The sequence below is a fragment of the Notolabrus celidotus genome, chromosome 22 (genome assembly GCF_009762535.1).
Source record: "Notolabrus celidotus isolate fNotCel1 chromosome 22, fNotCel1.pri, whole genome shotgun sequence".
Classification (NCBI taxonomy): Eukaryota; Metazoa; Chordata; class Actinopteri; order Labriformes; family Labridae; genus Notolabrus; species Notolabrus celidotus.
Genome location: NC_048293.1, coordinates 9426658 through 9441894, shown reverse-complemented (window position 1 = coordinate 9441894; position 15237 = coordinate 9426658). Strand labels below are relative to the sequence as shown.

The following is a 15237-nucleotide window of genomic DNA, read 5'->3' as shown; positions in this document are numbered from 1 at the left end:
GGAAAATGTGTGTGCAGACATGTTTGTGAGTGTGTGGAATTTTCAATCATATGTCTTAGTAACAAAACGGATGATTCTGTTGAATTGAACGTTTCCTACATTAGCAGCATGAAAACACACAAAGACACCTTCACTGGACACACCTTGTAATGTGTGTGAGGTGACATTTCACAAAGGTTCCTGAAATCTGAAATCTTTCCACCAGGCAGACAGAGCCAAAATCATCTCTGAGCAGAAAAGCTGCAGGGGAACAAGATTGTTAGGAAACATCTATAAAGCGTCTAAATCTAGCTGTGTCGAGCTCTGCTGCCTACACGTTTTAGAGTTATGAAGGGAGATGCACAAAGATCTGTTTGTGGTGCAGTGAAGCTGATTTGCATTATAATCAAAAGATGTAACAGGCGAATAGTTTTTATGATTCTGATCTTTGAAATTCTGTTTACTTAACCCTTTTCGTCTCTTCAGAGGAATTTGACTGCCTGCAACAGATTACAATGATTGTGGTTGCAGATCTGACAAATATAATCTTTGAGATTCCAAAAATACTGCAGCCTTAATTTCATACAGAGTTAGATTTCTCCTTCCAGACATGGAGTTGTTGTTTCTTTTCAGTTGAAATGAAAAGTGAAGCTGAAAGAATTTCGCAGCTGTAATTATGCTAAAGTTTGCTTCATGTGTAGGTTAAAAATGCTTTCTCCCTGACCTGTTTCAAAATGAGAACCTTTAGGGAAATGGTCTTTATTTTGCCTGTAATGGTAAAAAGAGGGAAGCTAAAGCAAACAGGTCCTCACCTGCAGAAAAACTTACCACACAGACACAGATCACTGATTGTTTTGGTGATCAATCCTATGTATAAACACGTAAACATGAATTAAAAGTAACTAGGATGACCACCTTGTGTTTGTATGACTTCAACAAGCAGTATTTTCTGACAGTGTGACGGTGTAACTGTGGCAAGGACAGAGTATTTGTTCTATATATTGAAGGAGAGAATGCAGCAGGATCATGATTGATACAGTAGGCAGTAGAGGGATACATGAGTGATAGAGTGAGGAGAGTGTCCATGTAACCTACACAGATGGGGCAACCAATGTCACCATTCTACATTATTTTATCTACCCAGCTTTCTTACTGATCTTCCCATTATGTCAGATGCTTGATTCTGATTGGTCAAAACCCCTTGACAACCTTTATGAGCTACACCAGAAACAGACTGATCACACTTCAAATAAATTCGCGGAAAAGAGTTCCGTCAGTTTGTGCTTCTGCTTGTTGACATAATGACACATGAGAATAATCAAAAACAGATTTTCTTTTAAAAAGTCGCTTAAACAAATGCTAATGAATTCCTCGTAGACATTATTATGTAATCACTGTTTTGAAAGTCTTTGTTTCATTAATTTTTGGTGCCATGTGTTTGTGACAATTTTGTTTTTGTTTCCATTATTTTGTAGTTTAATGCTACTCATCGTTTATTTGCTCAGAAACAAAGAAATAATAGACCGTAGGTTGAGGTGGAACCGTTTCCTCTCACATCAAACAATGTGGCTAAAACGCTAGTTTTGGTTAGCATGCTAATGCGGCTGGTTAAACAACATGGATATTTACATCTTGGATTGGATCCTGTCTAGCATTCCTAGCTATGAGTGGAAAAGGTGAGAGTGACTTTGAGTTACCGATCGCTACAAACAAACTTAAAGGGACCCCCTCTAAAACCAGATGGCACATCTCAAGGGGTTTATCCCAATAAAATACATTTCTTACAAAAGCGCAGTGTGTAGAAGTTAGCAGCATTTAGCAGAACAGATTTGGTGTAAATGGGATGTAATATTTATAAGTATGTTAAAACTAGTGTACAATAACCTATATAAAAACTATAGTTGTTGGTTTTTTCTACTTAGAATAAGTATGTATGCTTACATAAGGAGCGGGTCTCCTCATGGACCGCCATGTTTCTGCAGCAGCCCAGAACGGACATATGTAGTTTGAAATTGTATTGTTATTGGACAGAACTGTTGTTTCAGTTTGTACTGCCTGCTCACAAAGTAGACGGTTACACCGACGGCTTATAATATTTAATAATGTCTTTTAGTCTTTTGTCTGACAGTAACACGACACATCGTCGGATAACTAATTGCCATTTTCAGGAGAGCTTCTGGTCCCCCACAGCCACCGTCGCTTAGGTGATGTGAAGTGTTAGGAACAGGAGTTCATTCTAGAGTCTGACCGCTAGATGTCGCTAATATTCCCATTTCTACACACTGCACCTTTAAATCATAAGCGGTGGTGATAACAGCTGTGTTTAAAGTTGTGACTTTTGTCTTGTTTATTTTTAAAGGTGTGAACCACAGAGCTCAGAGGAGAAGGAGAGCTGAATGAGGACAGGTCTTTTTTTTTTTTAAAGTTGTGTTTTTTTGCCTTTATGATAGGACAGCTGAAGAGAGACAGGAAACGTGGGGAGTTGAGAGCGGGGGAATTGAGGGCCGGGAATAAACCAGCGACCTCTGCGACGAGGACTATAGCCTCTGTATGTGGGGCGCTTAGACTGCTAGACCACCAGCGCCCCGAAGAGGACAGTTTAATGTTAAATCGACCGCAACAGATAAGAATCCATCGCCATGGAATGCTAACTGCTGTGTAATCACTGGGAATGACTTTTACAAACTGTGTACATAAAATCAATTTAAATCAATAAAATAATCTTTGAATAAAGTTTTTTTGCCACTGTGTCTGTATTTTAAGTTAGTAGGTGGGTAATAAGCAGAATAGTGTATGATTAGCAGGTAGTTGTAGGAAATAGTATCCTGACAGGGTGAGACAAGTCTTGTCCACCCTAACCCTAACCCTTACCTATTACACACATCATGTGAAACTGTTGTGCATATAATTAGCATATGAATTATTGAGTGATACTCAAGAAGGTTTTTTCTTTCCTCAAGGACCCTTCAATGATATTCACCAACAACTCTAATCAGTTCATCTTTGAGCCGTGGATGTTTTGCTAGACGTAATAAAATGACCTACAGACATTGCTCTGCTGACATCAAAAACGAAGGATAAAGCAATGACTTCTTTCTAGATGTGTGTAATCCTCGCCCACGTACTTATTGTTCAACATTACCTGATAGGGCTACTACGATGAGGGCTATCGGTAGCTTGCAACAGTGATTTGCTTGAGCTAGACAGCACCAATTTAAGTATCAGCTCATCTTTAATATTCATTTAGTGTGTGAGCTGAGGTCATGGAGGTAATGTAAGTTTTCTGTATTATAGATGAGTCAGTTAGCTGATCATGCTAACAATTGTAGCTAGCGTTAGCATAATCAATGGTTATTATCTTGTTCAAATCTTCAAACTTTTGCTCTTCTGTTTTTGGCTTTTGAAACACCATCTGCGCTCATAAAAATCTGAGTTTTAATCTTTCACAGTCACACATCACTTCAAAACGTGTAGAAATCAGTGCTGGACAGGCCTCAGACATCTCAGCATTATGCTTGTCAAGTTAATTAATTTTCATGCAGTGTCCCAACTTGAAAGGACAAACAATTGACCAAAGGTGACTGGACTCCACTCAAAATAGTACATGTATCTTATTTTCCTCCTTTCATTTGATTTCTTTCATTTCAGAGTTTTTTCAGAAACTGTTTGCACTAATCAGGTGAAAATGGTAATATATTAAAGCCTAGTTAATTATAATTTGTTTATTTTTCTACTGTTATTTATTTAATTTTTACAGTTTGCCTTGACAATGCTTTTTTTGATTTCAGATGTCATGATACAGCAAGTGGAGGTTTAATGCCTGTGACACTGACAGATGATGGACAGTAAATATGAACATCAATTATGGGCTTATTTTAAATTGATTTTAAAGTGCCCCACAAGTCATAATGTCAAGTTATAGACTGTGATTATATAATGATGTAATGCTGCTTCTCACGTATCACAAAAAAGCCAGCACAAAAAGTCCAAACGAAAAGCTGTGATGATTTGACAATGTTCAGCTCATTTCTTCTCACAAATTGCTTCCTAGTCACATAACCTTTATTTCACCCACCCTGCTGGGAGCATGAAATTATTTCCTGTTTGACTGTGGAGTGACACTGTGGAGATGACTCACATTTGATCGATGTATCATACCTTCATCACGCACACTTTTTCCTCCATATGTATCCGTTTTCTGCATTTTAGTGACCTAAATATTTAGAAATGATGTGTTGAGTACTGACCAGGTCCTAGCTTAGCTACTGCACACAGCAGGTCGTAGTTGATGACAGGTGTAGCATCTTCACTCTGGCTCCAGCCCACAGGTGGCGAGGCAGGTGGTGAGATCAGGAACTGTTTGACGGGCTGAGGGGGGGCCAGGTACGATTTGTCGATGTCCTCTTCGCCGTTCTGGATCTATGAGAGAAAATGTAATGATTGTTCGTTATCATTTGGGGACTTTATTTTGCCATAATAAGAATACCTTTGTGCATGTCCATAATCTGAAGTGTTGCACAGTGTGCCTTTAAATGTTTCTAACGTTTGAATTTGTATACTGTCATTTTGAATGTTACCTGCCTGGGCACTGAGGTTGTACATTTAAAATCTTGCTGACTCAGGCAACTTTACATCATGCATTCTATACTGATGTTGATCAATGCATGCTCTCTTGAGCAGGATTCATGGCTCCTAATGTATTTGTATGCAGCAACAGTAACATGGTTGACTCATGGTTTCCCAGGAAGCAGGCCAAATGAGGTCTAGGCATCTGTGCATAATTGTGCTTTGAGCTGCATTTTTCTCTGAAAACATCTAGGTTACATAAAAAAAGTTGTTATATTATAACTAGAGTCACCACATTTCAGGGGATTGTCAGGACTTCCTGCACAGTGAAATGCTATGAAAGAATGACTCTCATTTCTCCTTTCAGACAAAATAAAGGGAGAACAGGGAGTGTGTGTACAGAGCTTGTGTAAGATAGCAACAGTGATGAAGCAGATAAAACAAGTCAGTGGATCTGGATGAGGAGACATAACACCAGTTCCAGGATGCTAGCGCTAACCGTCTTGGGCATAACTTGATGAAACGCCGGGGAAAGAGGTGCCTACTTGATAACCTTGTTGATGTGCTGGCTCTCGCCGCCAATATAGTTCCACAGTCCGGGTGTGGGGTGTGCCAAGTGGTGGGGTAGGTAGTATCAGCACTGTAAATACTTGGAGCTTGCATAAACAGAGCCTGGGTCTGTTGAAGGTGACAATGCTGTCTTGGTCACAGTGGTGACTAAGGGCCATCTGGTGAGCTATGAAACTTGTTAGTAGAGGAAAAGTACTGAGATGAGGGCGCAACGAGGGGTCCTTAGTGAGCTGAGTTAACCCTTACATATGGGCAGAAGTATCTTGTGTTTATTTCAAACTGTTTTGAATTGAATAATGCACGCACGCACGCACGCACGCACGCACGCACGCACGCACGCACGCACGCACGCACGCACGCACGCACGCACGCACGCACGCACGCACGCACGCACGCACGCACGCACGCACACACAAGCAGCTGAAATGGAAGGGAAATCAAGAATTTATGCAGTTCTGTGTTTTATCATGTGACTGATGAGATCTGACAGAAGGTTTGGGTGGGCTGAGGAAGCGTTCAGGTGTGGCTCAGAGACAACAGCCTAAAGAAAATGAATAAAATAAGAGGGGAAGTGACTTCAGAGCAGAGACACCAACCTTCCTCTGCTTGTTTTTGCTTCTGTTTAGTATGGATTTGTATGCAGGCACCTACCTCAGACGGTCCATTTCCCACAGTCCCCTCCCTCCCTCCCCGCCCGCCCTTCTCATGACCCCTGATCTGCCACTCACCTGCGCGAAGTAGAGTTTGAGCTTCTTGCCGTTGAACTCAGACTCGTGCAGCTCGATGCGAGCGCGGGCTGCTGCCTCTGGGGTGCTAAAGTTGATCCGGACTCTTCGGAAGCTTTTGAACATCTGGAAAGTCGTCTGTTCATCGTAGATCCTAAACAACGCCTCGAATCTCTCCTGTGGAGGATGAAACAGAGAGAGGCACAAACAGATGGATTTAGAGATCTTTTATTGTTAAGGAGAACTCGTGTCATGTCTCGTTATGTATGCTGCTACTCAGAAGATCAAACACAGAAGGATTCAAAGATAAAGTTTCTAAATTGAGCTGCTAAGAGTATTTTTTCCCAACAATCATAACAAATAATGTCGGCTCTGTGCCTTCCTCGTATTTTCGGTAACAAGATGTGAGATATTCCCTCTGAGCACAAGATGTTCCTCCAACTGATTTGCAGCCTTTTCATTGGCTATTGACTTGACAGGGAAATTTGATTTACAACTTCCTGTTACTTCCACACAATCTTCTCTGGTGCTGTCTGTGTCATCATCCATTTTTCTTACAATTTCCTTCTTTCTCTTATCATATTCCCCCTCTTCCTCCTCCTCCACTTTGTCCTTACCTATACCCATATGATATGTTCCCGGATGTCCCATGTTTTTATCACTCAGTCCTCTCCACGGGTGCCAAATTTGCCTCCTTGGGTGTGAACTCAATCAAGCAGCTCAGTAGGAGGGCGAAATGAAAAGGCCTCCGGGAGAGCTGGTCTCTGAGTAATCCACAGCTATAACATATTCTCCGTCTTAGCCGACCACCTCGCAGAACAGACGGAAATGTGACTGTACAACCACGTCCGCTTTCCAAGAAACAAGATGGACGGTGGTCTGAATCTTCCGCTTTGATCAGAGGGAAGACAGTCGGACTGATTCCTCCCTCACTGCAGCGAGGATAACATAGTTTGTATTCTCAGTCAGTCAGTGGGAAACAAAAGACTGAAAGACTCCCACAACACTCCTCATGTTTGGCTGACACAGCAGCTCTCACCAGGATGGAAAGAGTGTGTGTTACTTGGAGCAGAGGAGATCTGCCTCTGCACATTAGTGACAGCTTAGTGATGGTATAAACCAGGTTATCTGTAAAACTCAGCACATTGAAAAGAGTGTTTACTACCGCCTTTGTGTGTCTTTTGAGTCCTATTTGCATTTAGAATGAAAAGTAAAAACTATTGCCCTTAATATGATTTAATAAAATATTAAACAAAGCAACATATTAAAAAAATGTGGCTGTGCGAATCATATGAAATTGTGATGTGATTCCTGGCTGACCATGCTGCAAAACAAAAGTTATCTGTGGATCAAGTAACTGTTGTTTAGTTTATTGTAAAGTATGAGTCATAAAAAACAGTTGAAATCAGTCCAAATCATGTTAAAGACGCCGTTTCTTTCTTTTATTCTAAGTTATATTTTTGAGCTTTTCTGCATTTAGGATCTCATTTCACTTGAAGCCTTTGACTCTATCTTAAAAGACAGACAGTGCGAGACCACTGAACAGTGCCTGTATTTTTAAAATTGCTGTCTATGATCTCAACTTGCACTTTATTCGCAAATTAGTCGCACCTTTTAAATTATTGATTGTTTTTTACTTATTGTCTGTAATCTGCTCCATACCATGTATTATTTATTATGACGTGTGCTGCTGACCTCTTGGCCAGGTCACCCTTGTGAAAGAAGCCTTGATATCAAAGGGTATAATCTGGTTAAACAAATGTTAAATAACTAATAATAATAATAATAATAATAATAATTGATAGGACAGCTGAAGAGAGACAGGAAATGCAGGGAGTAGAGTGTGGGGGAAGACCAAGCGGCAACCTCTGGTCTGAAAACGAGTCCAATGTGGAAGTGTTAAAAACTGCAGTTCATCGAGGATCCGCTTGAGGCTGACTCCGGAAGTACCGGAAACCACATACACACCAATTTAAAAAAGCTGATCTTTACAGCAGAAATAAACATGCTTACAGCCTGGTACAAAAGACGAGTGTAGTCTGGATAGCTCATTTCTCGATCGGCACACACTGTAGGGGGGGTGAATTTTTTTCTAACACTACAATTTCAAAGATATTGAGATTATGAATCTTCCAATGTGAGGCACAGCTGACTTGATTGACAAGCAGGAACACTGTAGCTGTTGGCTAGGAGACTCAAAGTCCACCTCTTTAACTCACAACTGTTAGACAGCAGCAATATGGCTGCCGCTGTCGACTGGCTTCAAAACAGCTCTTCAGAAACAGATGGTTGACGTCACGAATACTACGTCCATATTTTATACACTCTATAGGGAAGACATGCAGCAAATGGTCAAGGATGGGAATCGAACCAGTGATTGTTGCTACAAGGCTGCGGCTCAGTCGGTAGAGTCAGTTATCTATCAATTTTAAGGTTGGCGGTTCGATCCCATCTCCGGCAGTCACATGCCGAGGTTTCATAGGGCAAGACACTGAACCCCACATTGCTCCTGCTGTTGTTCAGCGGTGTCTGTATGTCAATGTGTGTTCTGAGGTTTGCTAATACTGATGGTCCCTACTATAGCAGCCTCTACCATCAGTGAGTGAATGTGTACATGCATCAGGGGGTGCATCTCGCTCAGCTGGAAGTGAAGATTCCAGCAAAAGCGTCTGCCCCCTGGTGGCTGGCTGCAGTATAGGTCAAAAACTCCATCTCCCCCATTCATTTGAATGGGGATGCAGTCACACTTTGAAAAATAAATACACGTTGTTTTCGAATGTTTCTCACATCCGTATGTTGTGGTGATATGTAGTTATTATTTGGCTGTTTTGTGTTCAAGGCCTCTTTTTTCTGAAAAGTTTCTTTTTCGTTCGTTATTAGAGGTTAAAAATCGGGGTTTTACTTCCGGGTTTGCTTTGATTGACAGCCGCTGTAGAGGGAAACTCCATAGGATCTCGTTACGCTACGGTGCAGGGCGGAGCTCGTTACCGTGCCGACACAGAAATTACCATGGCAACCACTGAAATTCTGTGGCTTTGCAGACTCTGGTTGCACAATGGCTGCGACCAGGAGCAGGATTTTTTGGCTTCAGAACCGTACAACGGGAAGAGCAACACTGTTCATTTTTATTTACAGTCTATGGTATGAATGGGTGAATGTGACGAGTAGTGTAAAAGAGCTTTGAGTGGTCAGAAAGACTAGAAAAGCGCTATATAAGTACAAGGACTGTAGCCTCCGTTCATGGGGTGCGCCCCCCATGTTCATTTAATTTTGAAGAAGATTCTCATTTCACTGTAACAGTAGAAGAAGACAAAGTAGAAAGGGATGGTTTCAGGATGGAATGCCAAGAAGGTCAGACATTGCTTTGCTTTGATTAAATACTATTTACTTCAACAATTGTTAAATGGCTTAACTGTGCATTACAAATCGCACACATAGAAACGCTCAATTTAATAACATCTGTAAGAGTAAGGTGAAATGTAAAACTGAAGCTGTATATCATCATTCTGTTCATCACATAGTGTCATTTAAATACATTTTACGACCTCACATAAAAATTGGGGCACATGGACTTAGAAACATCATCTGTAGAGCACATCATAATGATTTACTGTGGTAGTTAAAGTCCTTGATGAATGTCTGATTACCAGTGTCTTTGATCAAGTGTTATGTAACAAGTTTCTCCTTAAAATTCACATCATCACGCCGTCTGACACATGCAGAGCTGTTAATGATTGAGCAAGCAGTGAACCTCAGTTGTGTCGCAGTGTGGTGTACACTGTGACAAAACAATCTGCATTTTAAGAATAAGCAGACTACAGATTTTACTCATATGCCTCCCTCATCTCCCGTGTGTTTGATTTCTGATTCGTTTAAAGGTTCATGTGGTCCTGGAGGTAGCCGGCTCACCGCTGGCTCAGCGCTAGGTTCACCTGCAGGCTGTGCAGTACCGTTTTTAGTCAGGCTTTTAGTTCAGTGTACAAGGTGTAAGCTTAGGAAGAAGAGAAAGTGGTCATGAGGTCAATACCCATGTCTTTGTACTCCCTGTTTGATTTCCTTTGGTCTTGTTCTTAAGTTGGTTTTCAGTGTTTTATTTTGTAGAATATTCATGCAGTGTTAAGCCTAGTTTTACTTCCTGTGTTTTCCCACCTTGGTGATTGCCTACACCTGTGCCTTGTTGGCACACCTGTGTCTCGTTACTCGTTAGCCAGTGTGTGTATAGAGCCTCTATGTTTCATCCTGTGTCTGTAAGATCGTCCTCATTATTTTCTAGTGTCCTTTCCCTTGTTGTGTTCTGTACAGACAATGTATCTCTAGGTTTTCTTTGTTTTGGCTTTTGGTTGCACATGGGTCCTCCTCTTGTTTTTACCCATTGTGACAGTATGTTGGCCACTCACTCTCTTTGTAGCTCTGTTTTACTCTCTGCTAAGTCCTGACAAAAATGTCTGACATTTGTCTTTTAATACCTCACATGTTCATAGGCTAGGGGCTAGCTGTGTCTCTTTGTCACTTGCAATGCAGCATAAAACCAGTTTTATCATAGAACTTTTCATGAAAGATGGCCGCCGTCTGTGCCTACAAAGATCATTGGCGAGAATAATAAAGTGTGGCCTGTAGTAACCAAGCGGCAACCTCCGGTCTCAAAATATGAAGCCCATGTGGAAGTGTTATAAACTGCAATTCATCGAGAATCGAAAAATTGAGGCTGGCTGCAGAAAAAACGGAAACCACATACACACTAATTCAAAAAAGACCATCTTTGCATTATTAATAAACATGTTTACAGCCTGGTTCAAAAAACGGCTTGGCTCTACGTAGCTAATTTCTCTATCGGCACACACTGTACGGGGGATGAATTTTTTTCTAACGCGACAGATCAGAAGATATTAAGATTACGAGTTTTTGCCCAGAGCAGCCTAAACGCCAGAACAACAAGGCTAAGGTGTAGCTTCTTTCCAGAAGCTGTGAGACTTGTGAACTCTCTTTAGGTCTGTTCTCTGCACTTTTCCGCTGTGACTGCATGCACACAATACTGCACTTTACTCGCTGGTTTTAAACTATGTTTTTATATTTACATACTGTAGGCTTGAGGTTATGTATTTATTTCTTGACTTGTAGAGTCTACTTTTATCTTGTTATCTATTCTGTCTGCTGCTGGACCTGAATAATTTGTTTCGTTTCTTCATGTTTTTAAATGTGACTGAATGACAATAAAATGAACCTTGAACCTTGAATAAGGACATGACTGTCTTGACTCCCGGAAAGGAACACATAGCTGTTGGCTTGGAGGCTCAAATCCCACCTCTTTACGTCACACTATGCCTGGTTGAGTTCCACATTTCCAATATGGCTGCCGCCGCCGATTGGCTTCAAAACAGCGCTCAGGAACGGATGGGTGACGTCACGGATACTACGTCCATTATTTATACAGTCTATGGTAGTGCTAGTAACAGAAACAATACGTGAAAAATGCTACAAGACTTCATCGAGTTGGGGAGTTTATCACCTAGAATAACACATTACACCAAGGATTTGTCTGGATATGCATGGGGGCATGGCATTTTCATTCTTACATCTAAACTTAAACCCTATTGGTGCATGTTTTTGTCCTTGTATTAGGTCATGTAAAATCCCACGAAATATTAAAAACCCCACACAAACAACAAGGTTACAGTCAAACTCCTACTTAAAATCTAGAGAATCAACAGAAACCTTTGTTCTGTTGTTTGCTTGCAGCCCTTCACATAATCAGCTGGAGAATGAAAACAAAGCCCTTGTTTGGCCTTTCTGCCCACTTAAGCTCTTTTAAAATGGTGAATTTTCCATGAGTGTTAGCCAGCCGCTATGACTCATGTCATCAAACTCCATGTGTGATAACCGATAAGGCCGTCTTTCTCACAAACACACACAAACACACACAGAGTGGGCGCTTCCTTTAACTAAATAGATGTTTTGGCATAAGCAGATACGTGGGAAAGCTCCAGAGATCATGTTCCTTAATAGCATTTAGTGTTTGTTTTTAACCCGGCACACTAATGCTGATACACCCACGGGTGACTGATGTGTAACAAGTGAGCGTGCTTGATCACTAATTCATGAAATCTCTATGAGCGGACATCCTGAGGGAATAAGAGGAGGAAGAGGAGGGGAATTGAGGAAGAGGGGATGGGTGTTCAGTTACACAGGTCTGCTTCTCTGCCATTGTTCCCCGCAGTGACCCACTCTCTTTGTTGTCTTTGTGCATGCATACGTGTGAGAGGGAGGCTTGACAAGTGAGTGCACATGTGTGTGATGTGCACAATGTGTTCAGAGCCCTTCACTGTGTTTCCATAATTAGTTATCTCTATAGGTATCCACACACACACACACACACTCACACACACACACACACACACACACACACACACACACACACACACACACACACACACACACACACACAGAGGGCATAACTGCAAAATAATGTGACAGGTATCCAAGCACAGCTGAAGGACAAAGCTTGTCAGCAAAGATAAACTGGTTTTAGCCGCACACAACACACACTCACACAAACTGACTGCTTGATCCAGCACCTGTTATTACTGTATGGTCAGGGAGTGAGAGCTGTAGGACAACAGATGAGGGAGGATAAGAGAACATCATGTACTCCTTTTTCATCCTCAACAAGCCTGATAACCTCATCTATACCGAGGACATGTGCAAAAATATGAAGTCTTTCATATACAGCAGCTCGGTACCCAAAAACAAGAAGAAAACAGGATGTTCTTTGTGAAGAAAATGAGGGAAAGAACACAGCTTATACACCCAACGACGTCCCTATTTCACCCACAGGCTTTGTTTATCTGGAGAGAAATGTGATGTGTTTGTGGCAGAGACAGTTGAGAGGACGGGGTGTGAAGTCACCGCTCTCAAATAGCCGACAACTCGGCTTGATTCTAACAGCGAGGGCTGTCAGTTATTGCTGACCGCATGTTTCTCCATGTCACCTTTACATAACACGCAGTGTGTACCTTAACAGGCTAAAATTTCCTTCGTATCATGTCCTCTCTTCGTCTCTGCCCCGCTGATGCACATGAGAGGCAGCCTGGGGCCCATTTCACCAAATGAGCAATTTGTGACATTACATCCTCTCCTTTCATGTTGACACTTGTCACTAATCTAAAACTACTGACACTGTTACAAGTCATGCGTGAGTATCAAGTTCTTTTAGAACTTGCAAATGTATCTGAAGTTTTTGAAACGAGATGTGTCCTCAATTAGCAGTCCGTGTGTAAGCAGTGCCTTCTCATCGACTAAATTGGCGCTGGTGAACAGTGGTAACATCCCAAAAGACGACAAAAGGAAACACTTTAGAAAACATACAGAATTCTAAAGAATGGTAAAGAAAGGAGGAGAAAATGCAAATGAGTTGCTCTAATGTGCAACAGTGCATCAACTCCCTCCCTCCCTCCCTCTCTCTCTCTCTCTCTCTCTCTCTCTCTCTCTCTCTCTCTGTGTGTGTGTGTGTGTGTGTGTGTGTGTGTGTGTTAACATATTTTAAGAGATAATGTATGCATTTTTACTTGTGTGATATACTGATATGTTCGGAGTTGGACCAAATACACATGGACCGACATATCTCTCTATGCACTTATTTGCATTTGTGCATAACTTATTTTTGCTCTTGTGATGAATTGTTGTTTTAATTGTCATCCTATCATAATGTGCTGTTTCCATCTGTTACTGATCTTTATTGTTTGTTATAAACTCTGTTTTGACCTGCCGGGGACTACGGGGAAGACATGCAGTAAATGGTCGAGGCCGGAAGTCGAACCTGCGACCGCTGCAATAAGGACTATAGCCTCTGGGGCACACCCTTAGACTGCTGGGCCAACGGCGCCCTCGTCCTCATATAGTTTGAGCAAAACTATACTTTGAATGTATAGGAGGATAAGAATAAACTGGCTATTTTTGTGGCTGTTGCTTCTCTTGAGCTGGAAAAGCTGAAGAGAGACGGGAAATATGAGGAGAAAAGAGTGGGGATGACATGCAGAGAGAGAGAGAGAGATGCACTGGGGTAAGGATTTACCCTCTGAAGTTACGGCAAGAGATTTAACTGACTCCCTGAAATAAATTAATCAACTCTTGAGTGGCAAAAGTTGGCACTCATGTGACTCAGTTTTCCTGAAAAAAGAGATCACAGGAATAAAACATACTTACAGCCAAGCAGAGAAAAAAGCTTAAATTTCGAAAAGTTACAAAGCTTGTTAGTGAACCGCAAGTCCGCTGGCAACTGCATGGCCGTCCTTCAGCAGATTGCCTCTTGGCTAATGAGGCAGTTATGTTCCTGATGGTAATAGAAAGGCTGTCATCACACAGCAACAGGACGTGTCTGTAGGCATGACTCACAGTGAGGCACCGAGTGCAGAGCTTCCTAGGGGTCCTGACAGACAATCATCAGAAAAAAAGAACAGTCAGCCTGAGGTGTGAGATGAAGGGTTACCAGGTGACGTCCTCATGGTTTCTTTAGAAGATTAGACTCAAGGCCAGGAATGATAAAGTACCTGCCGAGTATTGACTTCACGCCTCTACCAGGTAATGAATCAGTCAAGAGGCAGAATTCGGTGTGACCCTGTGACATGAGTGTTTTCCTGTCTTATGTAAAGGAAGGATTAAGTGTCTTCAAGAGCACTACCATGAAGAAGTCCAGCTCTGTGTCCAGTTAAGTAAACACAGTTATCGGCTTAAACTTCATTCACACGAAACATTCACACAAATTTGGAAGTATCCTCAGCTCAAGCAGCGATGTTCCAAAACTAGTACTGATGACTTTCATTGTTGTCAACTCATTGTGCAGTGCAGGGAGTTACATAAGGCTCACATATTCAACTGTTTGTTCTCTGTCAGTGGTGAGAGTGAAGAAGTCACATCAGCTGAAACGCACAAACCCATCCCATTGTTCCTTTGATCAGCTGGGCTGCCAAAAACTGACTTAACATGCCCAAAAAGGGACAGTAATATCATCCAGTCTGTTAGCTTAAAGTACATTGTTGGTCGCTACCACGTGATTAATCGACAAGGAGTCAACAGGTTTGACATTTAAAAACACTGCTTTTGGGTTAGAAATGGGATAGCATTATCTAGCGGTAAGAGTCTAGACTGAAACGCTCCCATGCTAACCCCTCCTGTTAGCAAAGCTACGGTGGCCTACTAGGACAAGAACATCCTGTAATGCAGGATAAGTGTGAACCTCCATTTGTGATTTTTTTCCATCACAAACGTCTATCAGTACACTGTCTCCTTCTTCTTCCAACTGGTGCATTTTCAGCAGCAACTCATTAAATACAAAAACACGTACGGCTGTTACAAGTTTGCCCATTCAAGCATTTCTGTGCAAGATGGCAGCCTCCCTGGAAGA

At 41.7% G+C, this 15237-nt stretch overlaps 1 protein-coding gene across 3 annotated transcripts in view; it reads right to left on the bottom strand.

Moving 5' to 3' along the window:
* Positions 1-15237, bottom strand: part of rcan3 (regulator of calcineurin 3) — a 59559-nt gene that overhangs the window by 4274 nt on the left and 40048 nt on the right. For all 3 annotated transcript variants that reach the window (XM_034675829.1, XM_034675827.1, XM_034675830.1), the window contains 2 exons: positions 5844-6017; positions 4227-4398 (listed from right to left, as the gene is read on the bottom strand). In XM_034675829.1, coding sequence (XP_034531720.1) covers positions 4227-4398; positions 5844-6017 — 346 coding nt within the window. The remainder of the gene's footprint in view (positions 1-4226; positions 4399-5843; positions 6018-15237) is intronic.